Genomic DNA, 18,011 nt, shown 5'->3' with positions numbered 1-18,011 from the left:
CTGTTTGACCTCACCAGCCACTCTGCAGGATAAAGATGTGGCAGTCTGCTTCCATAGAGATTTACAGCCTTGGAACAATATGTGGCAGTTCTACTCTGTCCTATAGGGTCCATAGGAGTTGGAGCTGACTCGATGGTAATGGTTTCTGGTTTTTTTTTTTTATATTTATTTTATATTTTGTTGGTAGTTGTCAGTGAGTCAGTTCTAACTCAGGGTGACCCCATGTGTGCAGGGTGGAACTGCAGTCCATAGGGTTTTCCAAGCTGTGACCTTTTGGAAGCATATCATGAAGCTTGCTTCTGAGGGACTTTGGGTAGGTTTGAACTGCCAACTTTTCAGTTAGTAGCCCAGTGCACAACCATTTGCGCTACCAGAGAGTCCTATTTTATACCAAGACAAAGTATTTAATTACCCTTTAGCTTTTAAAATGTGATGACGTAGATTTCACTTTTGCTAATTCCTTTGCTACAATTTTCTGTTCAGAATGCTTATAAGGAAGACTGGGAGAAGAGTAAAGCTAAGAAATTTGACATTAAAGTGGATGCCATTCCGCTCTTGGCAGCCAAAGCCAACAGCAGGAACTTTAGTGATGTGAGTATACCCAGTGTCCAGGGCAGGGGCCTCAGGGATGCTTCCTGATGAGTGGGATCTTGCTCACATGTATAATGTCACTGCAGGTGTTGTACAAGAAAGACTATGAAAAAAGCAAAGGGAAAATGATTGGAGCCCTCAGCATTAACGATGATCCTAAGATGCTGCACTCTTTGCAGACGGCCAAAAACCAGAGTGACGTGAGTGTCTTTGTCATCATCCGTGTTTTCAGATGTGGCTGCACTTGCTGTTAATGTGGCCTTGGAAGGGGTGTTAGGCCAACTGAAGTCTCAGGTTTAGGGCGACAAATCAAACATGAAAGCCTGGGTGGAAAAAGGAAGACTAACTTCCTCATTCCTATTTACGTCTCTGCATGTTGGAACTCCAGTGAATATTTTAAAGGTTTCCTTAATCTCCTTAATGCTCTCAGCTTGTTAGGGGAAAAGACGTACAAGCAACGTCATTTTCTTTATTGTTATTCCTAGAAATGAGCTCAATATCTCAGCATGTTCAAATTTATTCCAGGCTCTAACCTGATTTAAGGCAGTTTACAAAAATACAAGATAAAAAACAAGAAATGAGAAAATCAGGCTAACGAAAAATAAAGTAGGAGAAGTTAGATAACACATAAGCTTAAAAACAAAGTATTTTTAAAAATTTTAATAAAATGTTGATATCATTTTAAAGGTCTTAGGTACTCATTAAAAATAAAATAAAACTCTTTACAAAAACAGATTTTCTAATTATTAGCAAAACAAATATACTCTCAAATAGGCCATATCATTTATAAATAATTTTTTTCTTTATTGAGTATATTTTTGGATTGCTACATGGGAGAATTAAAAGAGATCATGAAGAAATATGTGATAGATGTGATAAAGTAGAGAAAGCCATCTTTTCAGGTATCATTGCTACAAGGTACAATGGTGGGCATTAATGACAAAAGCCAACCTCCAGAGGTGAACGTAAAAAGTGTTCCATCAAAAGCTTTTCTGGGACAGTGCCCAAGTATCTTAAGTCCACCTTGTACCTTATGCCTCATTTTAGAGTAACTATTAAAAACTTCATTTTCCTCCAAGTATGTTCAAAAGGAAATAATTATTTCAAAACAAAACTTTTTTAGACAGCAACTTTGGTGTGCTCTAATTTATTCAGTTTCACACATATTACAGCAAGTCACATAAATGTATGATTTTTAAAAGACTAAATTATACAAAATATGAGCCTCTGACATATTCATTCAGCATTTCTGCTTTGTGGGAAATAAATGCTAAAAAAAAAAAAAAAATCCGTTTGGCTAAAGGATAGAAATGACATGCATTTTGTTCTGTGAGATGTATTTATTTTTGCTGTCTTTCCCTAATTTTCTTTTCCCTTTGACAGAAATTATACAAGGAGAACTATGAGAAGACAAAGGCAAAGAGCGTGAATTACTGCGAGACTCCTAAATATCAACTTGACACTCTGCTGAAGAACTTTGGCGAGGTTCAACTACCATGATTACTTCTGGGGCTTGAGGACTTTCTTATTGCTTGGGAAATAATTGCCAATTTGGGTTACATATGTTTTCTTTTTCAGAATAAATATAAGGATTCATATGTAAAGGATATCTTGGGACATTATGTGGGCAGCCCTGAAGACCCATATCAAATGCACTGCAGGAGAGTTGCCGCCCAAAATAGTGACGTAAGTTACAAGACAATTGTTCATGTCTTACAGTGACATTGTTTGGGAGCAATGACAATCATGATCTGTTTTTGTTCTTTCTCCTTGTAGAAAAACTACAAAGCAGAATATGAAGAAGATAAAGGGAAATGCTACTTCCCTCAGACAATAACCCAAGAATATGAAGCCATCAAGAAGCTAGACCAGTGTAAAGATGTAAGTCAGCTGCTCTGAATTCTTGAAAGGGTTTGGGATTCTTGTGACATCTAGTGGCAAATTTAGCAGCAGTTAAAATGTTGGCATCTAGTGTTTAGCAGGAGTTATTAAATCTAAATTTCTGGTTTTTGTGTGGAGTCAGGGAATACAAACATTATATGAAGAAGGCTGTTGTTACAAATAAGTTCATGTTTTTAAAATCATTATTTTCATTATTTTATGTAATTATGCATATAGGGCAAAGGGAGGGTATGGAGGTTTGTGGAAGACAGAGGTTTGTTCTTTCAACAAATTTACGTTGAGGGTCTAACAGTGCCAGGTACTGTCCTTGGTTCTGGAGAACAGCAGGGCACAAGGCCAATCAGGTCTGCCTCTTGTGTAGCATGCATTCTAGTGACAGAGACTGACAAGAATCAAGGGAAGAGAGCCAGAAAGCCAGAAAGATATCAGGCAGTAATAAGAAATCTAATATAGGATGAAGATGCAGAATTAAAGAGGATGATGTGAAAGTGAGTGAATGAATGGGCACTTTACATTGGATGGTCAATAAAGGTTGAAGGCAGCAATGGTCCAGTCATGTCTAAGCTAGGGGAAGAGCAGCAGAAAGTACAGCCTAAGGATGGAAGGAGCTTGGTGTTCTAGGAATTCAAAGGATGAGACGGCAGGAACATATTGGGGAGGTGGACATAGTAGGAGGTGAAGTGGTAGGAGAAGAAGAACAGGTTGAATTAAGGTTCAGCCCAGATTAAAAACAAAATAGGGTGAAGAGCTTTAGAAACAGAAAGATTGACCTACTTACTGAATGATAGCAGGGAGATTAGAGGCAATTGCCAGAGAGAATGAGGAAGAGAAAAAGGGAGAGAGAAAGAGAGAGGTGAGAACATACGAAGCAATGTTTCAAGAACAAAACAAGCTATATTTGCTTTAGTGGAAAACTTATTTACATGTTAGTATGTATAAGAACAAGATCGTAAACATGTATTAAGAAATTTCATTAAAGAACGTCTTCTTTTCCAGCATACCTACAAAGTTCATCCAGATAAAACCAAATTCACGGCTGTCACTGACTCTCCTGTACAGTTGCAAGCCCAGCGCAATACGAAACAGCTGAGTGATGTAAGTGCCTTGGTTTATCCAAGAATAGGTTACCCAGAGTGCTTTGCTTCTTTAAAACATAAGCTTTTAAATGCTTAATTCTTCATGGGCTCATCTACTATCCCAGAAATGTTATTTTTCAAGATTTGTTTAATAAGATGTGAAAAAGCAGCCAGATAAAATCGTAGCTTTGGGAAAAATGGTGTTAGACAATAATAAATAACAAGTATTTCTTTAATAAGTTACTGATTTTTATTAGGAATACCTTACTTACTCATTAGGATCTGTTCCATAACAAAAATAATGAACACTGAAACTTCATGCTAACTTGAATAAACAAAGACAACGAAAGCATCCCCTTGGATAAGGCAAGCATTTCTCATTCTTGGTTTACTAACAAGATTTTAAACAAAGGGTGAGAGCACAGAAACCAGAAAGATATCAGGCAATGATAAGAAAATTAAAATAGGAAGAAGATAGAGAATTAAAACAGGGTGATGTTAGAGATTGAGTGAACGAGTACTTTTCATTGGGTAGTCAGAGAAGATCAAAGGCAGGAATGGTCCAGCCATGCCAAGATGAGGGGAAGAGCAGCAGTACTTCTCAAATGTTCACATACATACAGATGACCCTGTTAAAATGCAGATTCTGATCCAGTAGATCTGAGGTGGGAGCTGATATGGGCTTTCTAATAAATCCTCAGGGGATGCTGATACTACTGGCCAGTTGGTGCACCACATGCACACAGTAACAAGGTGCTAGCACAGCAAAATCCTAGAGTAACACGTTCTTCTCATGATAGAAAAATAAAATATGGAAATCGTCCTGCTATAACTGAGAATTTGCATTGGTTCACAGGCAGTTTTTCCTAGCATACTAATTTTATGTGCACTAAGAAAGAACAGCTAGCTAAACACAGTTGACACTGAGCCAGGCAAGGTGTGAGGAGTACAGTACTGTACGTGTGCCTATGTACCAATCGTTCTTACTGGTCCTGTTATGCCAAGAACCTTGTCTTGAAGGTGCTTATTACACAGCTCCCCATCTTGTGCATTTTTTCCTTAGCTTTAGAATTCAATGGTCTCCTTTCTTTCCTGCTCTCCCTTCCTTTCAGCCAAGTTTGCCTTTAAAATTCTTTAAATAAATTCCAATAGTTAGTATATCTTATACAATAAGAATTTACACCTCTTTAATTGTAGTATTATTTTATTTAGAATTAGTATTGTTCTTGTTAGTGCTCTGATTACAGAGTTTCAGGGCTTTTGAGTTGTCATGCTCTCAAGGTGTAGCCTAGAAGTTCAGATCAGATAGTGGGTTTCCCGTATCTACACTGTGAAAGCATTTACTAAATGGCAACCCAAAGCTTGGTTATGCCACAGCCGGTGAAGCAGAGGGTACGATCTGGGCCCTGTGTGGTACTTCAACTGGCTGGACCCTGTGTGGTATTGCAACTGGTATCAATTTGAGGCATTTTTTCTGAAAAGGGTACTGATGATGTAGCTATCTGTGTTGTTATGGTTGTTGTTGGCTATCGAGTTGGTTCCCACTCCTAGTGACCACAAATGTGCAGAGTAGAACTGTTCCATAGGGTTTTGAAGACCATGACCTTTTTGGAAGTAGATCATCAGGCCTGCTTTCTGAGATGCCTCTGGGTGGGTTTGAACCACCAGGTTTTCAGTTAGTAGTCGACTGCTTAGCCATTTGCACCACCCAGATAATCCCTGAGCTATCTGTACTGTTGCATATAAATTCAAGGTAGTTCCTACCTCTTCTATTTTTCAGCTAAGTTACAAAGCAAAACATGAAAGTGAGAAGTTCAAGTGCAATGTACCTGCAGATGCTCCACAGTTTATCCAACATAGAATCAATGCTTATAACCTGAGTGACGTAAGTACCAAAGGCACAAAAGCCTTTGTCAGCGTGAGTGTGAAAAGAGGAAATGTTATATAAGTATTCAGAAGACTGTATTAGGAGTTATGAAATCAACAACCACTGCGATTGTCATAAGTGGAGCTTTTAAGGTCCAAGTGAACTGGCTCTTCTTAGCTATCAGATTGCATTTCCACTGTGTCTAATGAGCAGACACATTCTCTTAATTATCTCTCTGATAATCCCAAGAGTTTTACATATTTCCTAAGCAAATGTCACATTCTGCCTTTTCCAAAGTGGTTGTCATTTTATATTATCCTTTATACAACAGGACAGCAGAGTCTTTAGAAAGTTCATAGATCATTAGAAAACATATATTACAGTTACTTAGTGATAGAGGGGAAGAAGCTGGATGATAGATGGATCAATAGTTATATTGCCCTTTGGTAAATACAATATACATAGGTGAAAAAATTCCATATATGTAAAATGTCTATCTGTTTTGCTTTTAATTTTACTGAATTGGTTTGTGTTAGATGTTCTTATAATTTATTTGCTAAAATATTTCTGTCCAGAATGTTTATAAGCATGACTGGGAGAAGAGCAAAGCTAAGAAGTTTGACATTAAAGTGGACGCCATTCCTCTGCTGGCAGCCAAAGCCAACAGCAGGAACGTTAGTGATGTGAGTATACCCAGTGTCCAGGGCAGGGGCCTCGGGGATGCTTCCTGATGAGTGGGATCTTGCTCACATGTATAATGTCACTGCAGGTGTTGTACAAGAAAGACTATGAAAAAAGCAGAGGGAAAATGATTGGAGCCCTCAGCATTAATGACGATCCCAAGATGCTGCACTCTTTGCAGACAGCGAGAAACCAGAGTGACGTGAGTGTCTTTGTCATCATCCGTGTTTTCAGATGTGGCTGCACTTGCTGTTTAATGTAGCCTTGGAAGGGGTGTTAGGCCAACTGAAGTCTCAGGTTTAAGGGTGACAAATCAAATATGAAGACCAGGGTGGGAAAGGGAGGTTAACTTCCTCATTCATATTTATTCCTCTGCACACTGGAACTCCAGTGAATATTGTAAAGGTTTCCTTAATGTCCTAATGCCCTGAACTTATTAGGGGAAAAGATGCATTAGCAATGTCATTTTTGTTATTGTTATTCCTAGAAATGAGCTCAATATCTCAGCATGCAGAAATATACGCATGTGTGCGTGTTGGTGTTTATTCCAGGCCCTGAGTTAGTTTAAGGGAGTTTACAAAAATACTACATAAAAAACAAGAAAAGAGAAGATGAGGCAAAGGAAAGATAAAGTAGGAGAAGTTGGATGAAGGAAAAGCAAAGTATTTATTTTTATAATTCAAAAAAAATATTGATATCATTTTAAAGGCCTTAAAATACTTACTAAAAAGAAAATAAAACTCTTTACAAAAATAGATTTTCTAATTACTAGCAAAACAGATATACTCCAAATTAGTCCACATCATTTATAAATAATGTTTTCTTTATTGAGTATTTTTTTTTTTTGGATTTCTACCTGGCAGAATTAAAACAGATCATGAAGAATATATGATAGATGCAATAAAGCAAAGAAAGCCATCTTTTCAGGTATCATTGCTACAAGGTGCAATAGTGGGCATTAATGACAAAAGCCAACTTCCAGAGGTGAACATAAAAAGTGTTCCATCAAAAGCTTTTCTGGGACAGTGCCCAAGTATCTTAAGTCCACCTTGTACCTTATGCCTCATTTTAGAGTAACTATTAAAAACTTCATTTTCCTCCAAGTATGTTCAAATGGAAATAATTATTTCAAGACAAAACTTTTTTAGACAGCAACTTTGGTGTGCTCCAACTTATTCAGTTTCACACATATTAGGGCAAGTCACATAAACGTTTGTATGATTTTTAGAAGACTAAATTATACGAAATATGAGCCCCTAACATATTCATTCAGCATTTCTGCTTTGTGGAAAATAAATAGTGAAAAAGACAAAATATATCCATTTAGTGAAAGTATAGAAATGACATGCATTTTGTTTTATGAGATATGTTTTTTCTTTTGCTGTCTTTCCCTAATTTTCTTTTCTTCTGACAGAGATTATACAAGGAGAACTATGAGAAGACAAAGGCAAAGAGCGTGAATTACTGCGAGACTCCTAAATATCAACTTGACACTCTGCTGAAGAACTTTGGCGAGGTTCAACTACCATGATTACTTCTGGGGCTTGAGGACTTTCTTATTGCTTGGGAAATAATTGCCAATTTGGGTTACATATGTTTTCTTTTTCAGAATAAATATAAGGATTCATATGTAAAGGATATCTTGGGACATTATGTGGGCAGCCCTGAAGACCCATATCAAATGCACTGCAGGAGAGTTGCCGCCCAAAATAGTGACGTAAGTTACAAGACAATTGTTCATGCCTTACAGTGACATTGTTTGGGAGCAATGACAATCATGATCTGTTTTTGTTCTTTCTCCTTGTAGAAAAACTACAAAGCAGAATATGAAGAAGATAAAGGGAAATGCTACTTCCCTCAGACAATAACCCAAGAATATGAAGCCATCAAGAAGCTAGACCAGTGTAAAGATGTAAGTCAGCTGCTCTGAATTCTTGAAAGGGTTTGGGATTCTTGTGACATCTAGTGGCAAATTTAGCAGCAGTTAAAATGTTGGCATCTAGTGTTTAGCAGGAGTTATTAAATCTAAATTTCTGGTTTTTGTGTGGAGTCAGGGAATACAAACATTATATGAAGAAGGCTGTTGTTACAAATAAGTTCATGTTTTTAAAATCATTATTTTCATTATTTTATGTAATTATGCATATAGGGCAAAGGGAGGGTATGGAGGTTTGTGGAAGACAGAGGTTTGTTCTTTCAACAAATTTACGTTGAGGGTCTAACAGTGCCAGGTACTGTCCTTGGTTCTGGAGAACAGCAGGGCACAAGGCCAATCAGGTCTGCCTCTTGTGTAGCATGCATTCTAGTGACAGAGACTGACAAGAATCAAGGGAAGAGAGCCAGAAAGCCAGAAAGATATCAGGCAGTAATAAGAAATCTAATATAGGACGAAGATGCAGAATTAAAGAGGAAGACGTGAAAGTGAATGAGTGAGTGGGCACCTTACATTGGATGGTCAATAAAAGTTGAAGGCAGCAATGGTCCAGCCATGCCAAAACTAGCTGAGGAGCAGCAGAATATACATCCTAAAAATGGAAGGAGCTTGGTGTTCTAGGAATTCAAAGGATAAGATGGCACGAATATATTGGGAAGGTGGACATAGTAGGAGGTGAAGTGGTAGGAGAAGAGGAACAGATTGAATTAAGGTTCAGCCCAGATTAAAAAAAAAATAGAGTAAAGAGCTTAAGAAACAGAAAGATTGACCTACTTACTGAATGATAGCAGGGAGATCAATTTAGAGGCAATTGCCAGAGAGAATGTTGAAGAGAAAAAGGGAGAGAGAGAAAGAGAGAGAGGTGAGAACATACAAAGCAATATTTCAAGAACAAAACAAGCTATATTTGCTTTAGTAGAAAGCTTATTTACATGTTAGTATGTATGGGAACAAGATTGTAAACATGTATTATGAAATGTCATTAAAGAATGCCTTCTTTTCCAGCATACCTACAAAGTTCATCCAGATAAAACCAAATTCACGGCTGTCACTGACTCTCCTGTACAGTTGCAAGCCCAGCGCAATACGAAACAGCTGAGTGATGTAAGTGCCTTGGTTTATCCAAGAATAGGTTACCCAGAGTGCTTTCCTTCTTTAAAATATATTTTTTAAATGCTCAATTCTTCATGGGCTCATCTACTATCCCTGTAATATTATTTTTCAATATTTGATTATTAAGATGCCAAAAAGCAGCCAGATAAAATCGTATCTTTGGGAAAAATGGTGTTAGTAATAAATATTTCTTCAATAAGTTACTGATTTTTGTTAGGAATATCGTACTTATTTGTTAGACTCTGTACCATAACAAAAATAATGCACACTGAAACTTCATGCCAACTTCAATAAATGAAGACAACAAAAGCATCCCCTTGGGTTGGTAACAAGGCAAGTATTTCCCATTCTTGGTTTGCTAACAAGACTTTAAACAAAGATGAGAGCACAGAAACCGGAAAGATATCAGGCAATGATAAGAAAATTAACATAAGATGATGACAGAGAATTAAATAGAGTGAGTTAGAGACTGAGTGAATAGGCACTTTTCCTTGGGTGGTTAGAGAAGGTCAAAGGCAGGAATAGTCCAGCTATGTCAAGAAGAGGGGAAGAGTAGCAGTACTTCTCAAATGCTCACATGCATGCAGATAACCCAGGACCCCATTAAAATGCAGATTCTGAGCCAATAGATCTGAGGTGGGAGCCAATATTCTGTGCTTTCTAATAAATTCCCAAGAGATGCTGATACTACTGGCCAGTTGGTGCACCACATGCACACAGTAACAAGGTGCTAGCACAGCAAAATCCTAGAGTAACACATTCTTCTCATGATAGAAAAATAAAATATGGAAATCGTCCTGCTATAACTGAGAATTTGCATTGGTTCACAGGCAGTTTTTCCTAGCATACTAATTTTATGTGCACTAAGAAAGAACAGCTAGCTAAACACAATTGACACTGAGACAGGCAAGGTGTGAGGAGTACAGTACTGTACGTGTGCCCATTCACCAATCCTTCTTAGTGGTCCTGTTACGCCAAGAACCTTGTCTTAAAGACGCTTATTACACAGCTCCCCATCTTGTGCATTTTTTCCTTAGCTCTAGAATTCAATGGTCTCCTTTCTTTCTTGCTCTCCTTTCCTTCCAGCCAAGTTTGCCTTTAAAATTCTATAAAGTCCAATATTTAGTGTATCTTATACAATAAGAATTTATACCTCTTTAATTGTAGTATTATTTTATTTAGAATCAGTATTGTTCTTGTTAGTGCTCTGATTACAGAGTTCCAGGGGCTTTTGAGTTGTCATGCTCTCAAGGTGTAGCCTAGAAGTTCAGATCAGATAGTGGGTTTCCCGTATCTACACTGTGAAAGCATTTACTAAATGGCAACCCAAAGCTTGGTTATGCCACAGCCGGTGAAGCAGAGGGTACGATCTGGGCCCTGTGTGGTACTTCAACTGGCTGGACCCTGTGTGGTATTGCAACTGGTATCAATTTGAGGCATTTTTTCTGAAAAGGGTACTGATGATGTAGCTATCTGTGTTGTTATGGTTGTTGTTTGCTATCGAGTTGGTTCCCACTCCTAGTGACCACAAATGTGCAGAGTAGAACTGTTCCATAGGGTTTTGAAGACCATGACCTTTTTGGAAGTAGATCATCAGGCCTGCTTTCTGAGATGCCTCTGGGTGGGTTTGAACCACCAGGTTTTCAGTTAGTAGTCGACTGCTTAGCCATTTGCACCACCCAGATAATCCCTGAGCTATCTGTACTGTTGTATATAAATTCAAGGAAGTTCCTACCTCTTCTATTTTTCAGCTGAGTTACAAAGCAAAACATGAAAGCGAGAAGTTCAAGTGCAATGTACCTGCAGATGCTCCACAGTTTATCCAACATAGAATCAATGCTTATAACCTGAGTGACGTAAGTACCAAAGGCACAAAAGCCTTTGTCAGCGTGAGTGTGAAAAGAGGAAATGTTATATAAGTATTCAGAAGACTGTATTAGGAGTTATGAAATCAACAACCACTGCGATTGTCATAAGTGGAGCTTTTAAGGTCCAAGTGAACTGGCTCTTCTTAGCTATCAGATTGCATTTCCACTGTGTCTAATGAGCAGACACATTCTCTTAATTATCTCTCTGATAATCCCAAGAGTTTTACATATTTCCTAAGCAAATGTCACATTCTGCCTTTTCCAAAGTGGTTGTCATTTTATATTATTCTTTATACTACAGGACAGCAGAGTCTTTAGAAAGTTCATAGATCATTAGAAAACATATATTACAGTTACTTAGTGATAGAGGGGAAGAAGCTGGATGATAGATGGATCAATAGTTATATTGCCCTTTGGTAAATACAATATACATAGGTGAAAAAATTCCATATATGTAAAATGTCTATCTGTTTTGCTTTTAATTTTACTGAATTGGTTTGTGTTAGATGTTCTTATAATTTATTTGCTAAAACATTTCTGTCCAGAATGTTTATAAGCATGACTGGGAGAAGAGCAAAGCTAAGAAGTTTGACATTAAAGTGGACGCCATTCCCCTGCTGGCAGCCAAAGCCAACAGCAGGAACGTTAGTGATGTGAGTATGCCCAGTGTCCAGGGCAGGGGCCTCGGGGATGCTTCCTGATGAGTGGGATCTTGCTCACATGTGTAATGTCACTGCAGGTGTTGTACAAGAAAGACTATGAAAAAAGCAGAGGGAAAATGATTGGAGCCCTCAGCATTAATGACGATCCCAAGATGCTGCACTCCTTGCAGACGGCCAAAAACCAGAGTGACGTGAGTGTCTTTGTCATCACCCTGGTTTCAGATGTGGCTGCACTTGCTGTTTAATGTGGCCTTGGAAGGGGTGTTAGGCCAACTGAAGTCTCAGGTTTAGGACGACAAATCAAATGTGAAGACCAGGGTGGGAAAGGGAGATTAACTTCCTCATTCATATTTATTCCTCTGCACACTGGAACTCCAGTGAATCTTGTAAAGGTTTCCTTAATGTCCTAATGCCCTGAACTTATTAGGGGAAAAGATGCACTAGCAATGTCATTTTTGTTATCGTTATTCCTAGAAATGAGCTCAATATCTCAGCATGCAGAAATATACGCATGTGTGCACGTCAGTGTTTATTCCAGGCCCTGAGTTAATTTAAGGGAGTTTACAAAAATACTACATAAAAAACAAGAAAAGAGAAGATGAGGCAAAGGAAAGATAAAGTAGGAGAAGTTAGATGAAGATGAAGCCTAAGCTCAAAAGCAAAGTTTTTTATAATTCAAAAAAAAAATACTGTTATCATTTTAAAGGCCCTAAAATACTTAAAAAACAAAATAAAACTCTTTACAAAAATAGATTGTCTAATTACTAGCAAAACAAATATACTCCAAATTAGTCCATATCATTTATAAATAATGTTTTCTTTATTGAGTATTTTTTTTGGATTTCTACATGGCGGAATTAAAAGAGATCATGAAGAAATACGTGATAGATGCAATAAAGCAGAGAAAGCCATCTTTTCAGGCATCATTGCTACAAGGTACAGTGGTGGGCATTAATGACAAAAGCCAACTTCCAGAGGTGGACGTAAAAAGTGTTCCATCAAATGCTTTTCTGGGACAGTGCCCAAGTATCTTAAGTCCACCTTGTACCTTATGCCTCATTTTAGAGTAACTGTTAAAAATTAATTTTCCTCGAAGTATGTCCAAATGGAAATAATTATTTCAAGACAAAACTTTTTTAGACAGCAGCGTTGCTGTGCTCTAATTTATTCGGTTTCACACATATTAGGGAAAGTCACATAAATGTTTATATGCTTTTTAGAAGACTATACAAAATTTGAGCCTCTAACATATTCATTCAGCGTTTCTGCTTTGTGGAAAACAAATGATGAAAAACACAAAATATATCCATTTAGTTAAAGCATGGAAATGACATGCATTTTGTTCTATGAGATATGTTTTTCTTTTGCTTTCTCTAATTTTCTTTTCTTCTGACAGAGATTATACAAGGAGAACTATGAGAAGACAAAGGCAAAGAGTGTGAATTACTGCGAGACTCCTAAATATCAACTTGACACTCTGCTGAAGAACTTTGGCGAGGTTCAACTACTATGATTGCTTCTGGGGCTTGAGAACTTTCCTATTGTTTGGCAAATAATTGCCAATTTGTGTTACATGTGTTTTCTTTTTCAGAATAAATATAAGGATTCATATGTAAGGGATATCCTGGGACATTATGTGGGCAGCCCTGAAGACCCATATCAAATGCACTGCAGGAGAGTTGCCGCCCAAAATAGTGACGTAAGTTACAAGACAATTGTTCATGCCTTACAGTGACATTGTTTGGGAGCAATGACAATCATGATCTGTTTTTGTTCTTTCTCCTTGTAGAAAAACTACAAAGCAGAATATGAAGAAGATAAAGGGAAATGCTACTTCCCTCAGACAATAACCCAAGAATATGAAGCCATCAAGAAGCTAGACCAGTGTAAAGATGTAAGTCAACTGCCCTGAATTCTTGAAATTGGGTTTGGGATTCTTGTGACATCTAGTGGCAAATTTAGCAGCAGTTAAAATGTTGGCATCTAGTGTTTAGCCAAAACAAAACTAAACTTTTGGTTTTTGTGTGGAGTTGGGGAATGCGAACATTACCAGGAAGAAGGCTGTTTGCTACAAATAACCTCAGGTTTTAGAAAACTTTATTTCCATTAATTTATGTAATCATGCATATAGGGCAAAGGGAGGGTGTGGAAGTTTGTGGAAGACAGAGGTTCCTTCTTTCAACAAATTTACATTGAGGGTCTAACTGTGCCAGGTACTGTCCTTGGTGCTGGAGAACAGCAGGGCACAATGCCATCCAGGTCTGCCTCTTGTGTAGCATGCATTCTAGTGACAGAGACTGACAAGAATCAAGGGAAGAGAGCCAGGAAGGTAGAAAGATATCAGGCAGTAATAAGAAATCTAATATTGGATGAAGATACAGAATTAAATAGGATGATGTGAAAGTGAGTGAGTGAATGGGCACTTTACCTGGATGGTCAATAAAGGCTGAAGGCAGCAATGGTCCAGTCATGTCTAAGCTAGGGGAAGAGGAGCAGAAAGTACAGCCTAAGGATGGAAGGAGCTTGGTGTTCAAGGAGTTCAAAGGATGAGATGGCAGGAATTTATTGGGAAGGTGGACATAGTAGGAGGTAAAGTGGTAGAAAATGAAGATGGGGTTGGATTAAAGTTCCAGATTAAAAACCAAATGGAGTGAAGAGCCACTGTAGGGTTAAACAACAGAAAGACTAACCTACTGGCTGAATGATAGCAGGAAGACCAATTGAGGGGCAAATGTAGGAGAGAATGAGAGAGAAAAAGGGAGAGAAGAAAGAAAGAGTTGAGAACACGTGAAACAAGATTTCAAGAACAAAACAAGCTATATTTACTTTGGCAGAAAACTTTTTTACATGTTAGAATGCAAACACGTATTAAGAAATTTCATTAAAGATTGCCTTCTTTTCCAGCATACCTACAAAGTTCATCCAGATAAAACCAAATTCACGGCTGTCACTGACTCTCCTGTACAGTTGCAAGCGCAGCGCAATACAAAACAACTGAGTGATGTAAGTGCCTTCGTTTATCCAAGAAAAGGTTACCCAGAATGCTTTACTTCTTTAAAGCATAAGCATTTAAATGCTTAATTCTTCATGGGTTCATCTACTATCACAATAATGTTATTTTTCAAGATTTGCTTAATACAATGCAAAAACATTGCCAGATTAAATTATAGCTTCAGGAAAAATTGTGTTAGACAATAACAAATGTCAAATATTTCTTCAAGAAGTTACTGATTCTTATTAGGAATGCATTACTTACTCATTAGGATCTGTCCCATAACAAAAATAATGCGCAGTGAAAGTTCATGCCAACTTCAATAAACAAAGACAACAAAAGCATCCCCTTGGGTAGGTAACAAGGGAAGTATTTCCCATTCTTGGTTTGCTAACAAGACTTTAAACAAGGAATGAGAGCACAGAAACCAGAAAGATATCAGGCAATGATAAGAAAATTAACATAAGATGATGACAGAGAATTAAATACAGTGAGTTAGAGACTGAGAGAACGGGCATTTTTGATTGGGTGGTTAGGGAAGGTCAAAGGCAGGAATGGTCCAGCTATGTCAAGAAGAGGGGAAGAGTAGCAGTACTTCTCAAATGTTCACATGCATGCAGATAACCCTGACCCCATTAAAATGCAGATTCTAAGCCAGTAGACCTGAGGTGGGAGCCAATATTCTGTGCTTTCTAATAAATTCCCAGGAGATGCTGACACTGCTGGCCAGTTGGTGCACCACACGCACACAGTAACAAGGTGCTAGCACAGCATAATCCTAGAGTAACACATTGTTTTCACGATAGAAAAATAAAATATGCAAATTACCCTGCTGTAACTGAGAATTTGCATTGGTTCACAGGCAATTTTTCCTAACATACTAATTTTATGTGCACTAAGAACAAACAGCTAAACACAGATGACACTGAGCTAGCACAGTTAGGCAAGCTGTGAGGCATACCTTACTGTTTGTGTTCCCATTCTCCAGTTGCCCGTCTTATTGGCCCTGTTATGCCATGGACTTTGTTCTAAAGGTGCTTATTACATAGTTCCTCATCTTGTGCATTTTGTCCTTAGCTCTAGAATTCAACAGCCTCCTTTCCTTCTTGCTCTCCCTCACTTCCAGCCAATTTTGCCTTTAAATTTTTTTAAATAAAGTCCAATATTTAGCATATTTTATGCAATAAGAATTTGCATATCTTTTTAATTGTGCTGCCATTTTATTTAGAATTAGTATTGTTTTTTTTAGTGCTCTGATTTAAGGGTTTTGAGTTGTCTTGCTCTCAAGGTGTAGCCTAGAAGTTCAGATCAGACAATGGGTTTCCCATATATACACTGTGAAAGCATTTACTAAATGGCAACCCAAAGTTTGGTTATTCCACAGCCAGTGAAGCGATGGGTAAGATCTAGGCCCTATGTGGTACGCAACTGGCTGGGCCCTGTATGGTACTTAAACTGGAATCAATTTTTTTTTTTTTTAATTTTGCTTTAGGTGAAAGTTTCCAAATCAAGTCAGACTCTCATACAAAAACCATATACACCCCACCATGCACTCCCAGCTGCTCCCCCATTAATGAGACAGCACATTTCTCCTCTCCACCCTGTATTCTCCATGTCCATTCAACCAGGTGCTGTCTACCTCTTCCTTCTCATCTCACCACCAGCCAAGAACTGCTCACATAGTCTTATGTGTCTACCTGAGCCATGAAGTCCACCCATCACCAGCATCGTTGTCTCAACTGGCATCAATTTTAGGCATTTTTCTAAGAAGGGAACTGATGATAGCTATATGTATTATTGTTGTGGTTGTCAGTTGTCATCCAGCTGGTTCCAACTCCTAGTGACAACATGTACAGAGTAGAACTGTTCCATAGGATTTCAAGACTGTGACCTTTTGGAAGCAGATCATCAGACCTGCTTTCTGAGATGCCTCTGGGTGGGTTTGAACCACCAGGTTTTCAGTTAGTAGTTGTCTGCTTAGCCGTTTGCACCACCCAGATAATCCCTGAGCTATCTGTATTGTTGTATGTAAATTCAAGGAAGTTCCTACCTCTTCTATTTTTCAGCTGAGTTACAAAGCAAAACATGAAAGTGAGAAGTTCAAGTGCAATGTACCTGCAGATGCTCCACAGTTTATCCAACATAGAATCAATGCTTATAACCTGAGTGACGTAAGTACCAAAGCCACAAAAGCCTTTGTCAGTGTAAGTGTGAAAAGAGGAAATGTTATATAAGTATTCAGAAGACTGTATTAGGAGTTATGCAAATACATAGCCACTGGGGTTGTTATAAGGGGAGCTTTTAAGGTCCGAATTAACTGGTTCCTTTTAGCTATCAGATTGCATTTCCACTGTCTCTAATGATTAGATACATTCTCTCAGTCATTCCTCTGCTAATCCCAAAAGTTTTACATATTACATATGCAAATATCAAACTCTACCTTTTCCAAAGTGATTGTCATTTTATGTTACCGTTTATACAACAGGACAGCAGAGTCTTTAGAAAGTTCACAGATCATTAGAAAACATATTACAGTTGCTCAGTGATAGAGGGGAAGAAGCTGGATGGTAGATGATCAATAGTTACATTGCCTTTCGGTAAACATAGTTTTATAGGTGAAATAATTCTATATGCATAAAGTGTCTGGATTTTAAAACAATTTTACTGGATTAATTTGTGTTAGATGTTGTTTTTACAATTTCTTTGCTAAAATATTTCTCTCCAGAGTGTTTATAAGCATGACTGGGAGAAGAGCAAAGCTAAGGAGTTTGACATTAATATGGATGCCATTCCCCTGCTGGCAGCCAAAGCCAACAGCAGGAACGTTAGTGATGTGAGTATGCCCAGTGTCCAGGGCAGGGGCCTCGGGGATGCTTCCTGATGAGTGGGATCTTGCTCACATGTGTAATGTCACTGCAGGTGTTGTACAAGAAAGACTATGAAAAAAGCAGAGGGAAAATGATTGGAGCCCTCAGCATTAATGACGATCCCAAGATGCTGCACTCCTTGCAGACGGCCAAAAACCAGAGTGACGTGAGTGTCTTTGTCATCACCCTGGTTTCAGATGTGGCTGCACTTGCTGTTTAATGTGGCCTTGGAAGGGGTGTTAGGCCAACTGAAGTCTCAGGTTTAAGGGTGACAAATCAAATGTGAAGACCAGGGTGGGAAAGGGAGATTAACTTCCTCATTCATATTTATTCCTCTGCACACTGGAACTCCAGTGAATCTTGTAAAGGTTTCCTTAATGTCCTAATGCCCTGAACTTATTGGGGAAAAGATGCATTAGCAATGTCATTTTTGTTATTGTTATTCCTAGAAATGAGCTC

At 38.1% G+C, this 18,011-nt stretch overlaps 1 protein-coding gene across 50 annotated transcripts in view; it reads left to right on the top strand.

The window, feature by feature from the left end:
* NEB (nebulin) overlaps positions 1 to 18,011 on the top strand; it is a 249,303-nt gene that overhangs the window by 40,881 nt on the left and 190,411 nt on the right. For 23 of the 50 annotated variants that reach the window (XM_049887236.1, XM_049887206.1, XM_049887190.1 and 20 more), the window contains exons 19-41: positions 484 to 591; positions 678 to 791; positions 1,975 to 2,076; positions 2,170 to 2,277; positions 2,368 to 2,472; positions 3,490 to 3,588; positions 5,350 to 5,454; positions 6,012 to 6,119; positions 6,206 to 6,319; positions 7,532 to 7,633; positions 7,727 to 7,834; positions 7,925 to 8,029; positions 9,056 to 9,154; positions 10,915 to 11,019; positions 11,577 to 11,684; positions 11,771 to 11,884; positions 13,090 to 13,191; positions 13,285 to 13,392; positions 13,483 to 13,587; positions 14,598 to 14,696; positions 16,752 to 16,856; positions 17,411 to 17,518; positions 17,605 to 17,718. In XM_049887236.1, coding sequence (XP_049743193.1) covers positions 484 to 591; positions 678 to 791; positions 1,975 to 2,076; positions 2,170 to 2,277; positions 2,368 to 2,472; positions 3,490 to 3,588; positions 5,350 to 5,454; positions 6,012 to 6,119; positions 6,206 to 6,319; positions 7,532 to 7,633; positions 7,727 to 7,834; positions 7,925 to 8,029; positions 9,056 to 9,154; positions 10,915 to 11,019; positions 11,577 to 11,684; positions 11,771 to 11,884; positions 13,090 to 13,191; positions 13,285 to 13,392; positions 13,483 to 13,587; positions 14,598 to 14,696; positions 16,752 to 16,856; positions 17,411 to 17,518; positions 17,605 to 17,718 — 2,445 coding nt within the window. The remainder of the gene's footprint in view (positions 1 to 483; positions 592 to 677; positions 792 to 1,974; positions 2,077 to 2,169; positions 2,278 to 2,367; positions 2,473 to 3,489; positions 3,589 to 5,349; positions 5,455 to 6,011; positions 6,120 to 6,205; positions 6,320 to 7,531; positions 7,634 to 7,726; positions 7,835 to 7,924; positions 8,030 to 9,055; positions 9,155 to 10,914; positions 11,020 to 11,576; positions 11,685 to 11,770; positions 11,885 to 13,089; positions 13,192 to 13,284; positions 13,393 to 13,482; positions 13,588 to 14,597; positions 14,697 to 16,751; positions 16,857 to 17,410; positions 17,519 to 17,604; positions 17,719 to 18,011) is intronic. The other 27 variants (XM_049887208.1, XM_049887209.1, XM_049887211.1 and 24 more) reach the window with 27 other exon arrangements.

Source organism: Elephas maximus, chromosome 6, assembly GCF_024166365.1.
Source record: "Elephas maximus indicus isolate mEleMax1 chromosome 6, mEleMax1 primary haplotype, whole genome shotgun sequence".
Taxonomy (NCBI): domain Eukaryota; kingdom Metazoa; phylum Chordata; class Mammalia; order Proboscidea; family Elephantidae; genus Elephas; species Elephas maximus.
Note: the sequence above shows the minus strand (reverse complement) of the source record. Positions and strands in the feature narration are given on the sequence as shown.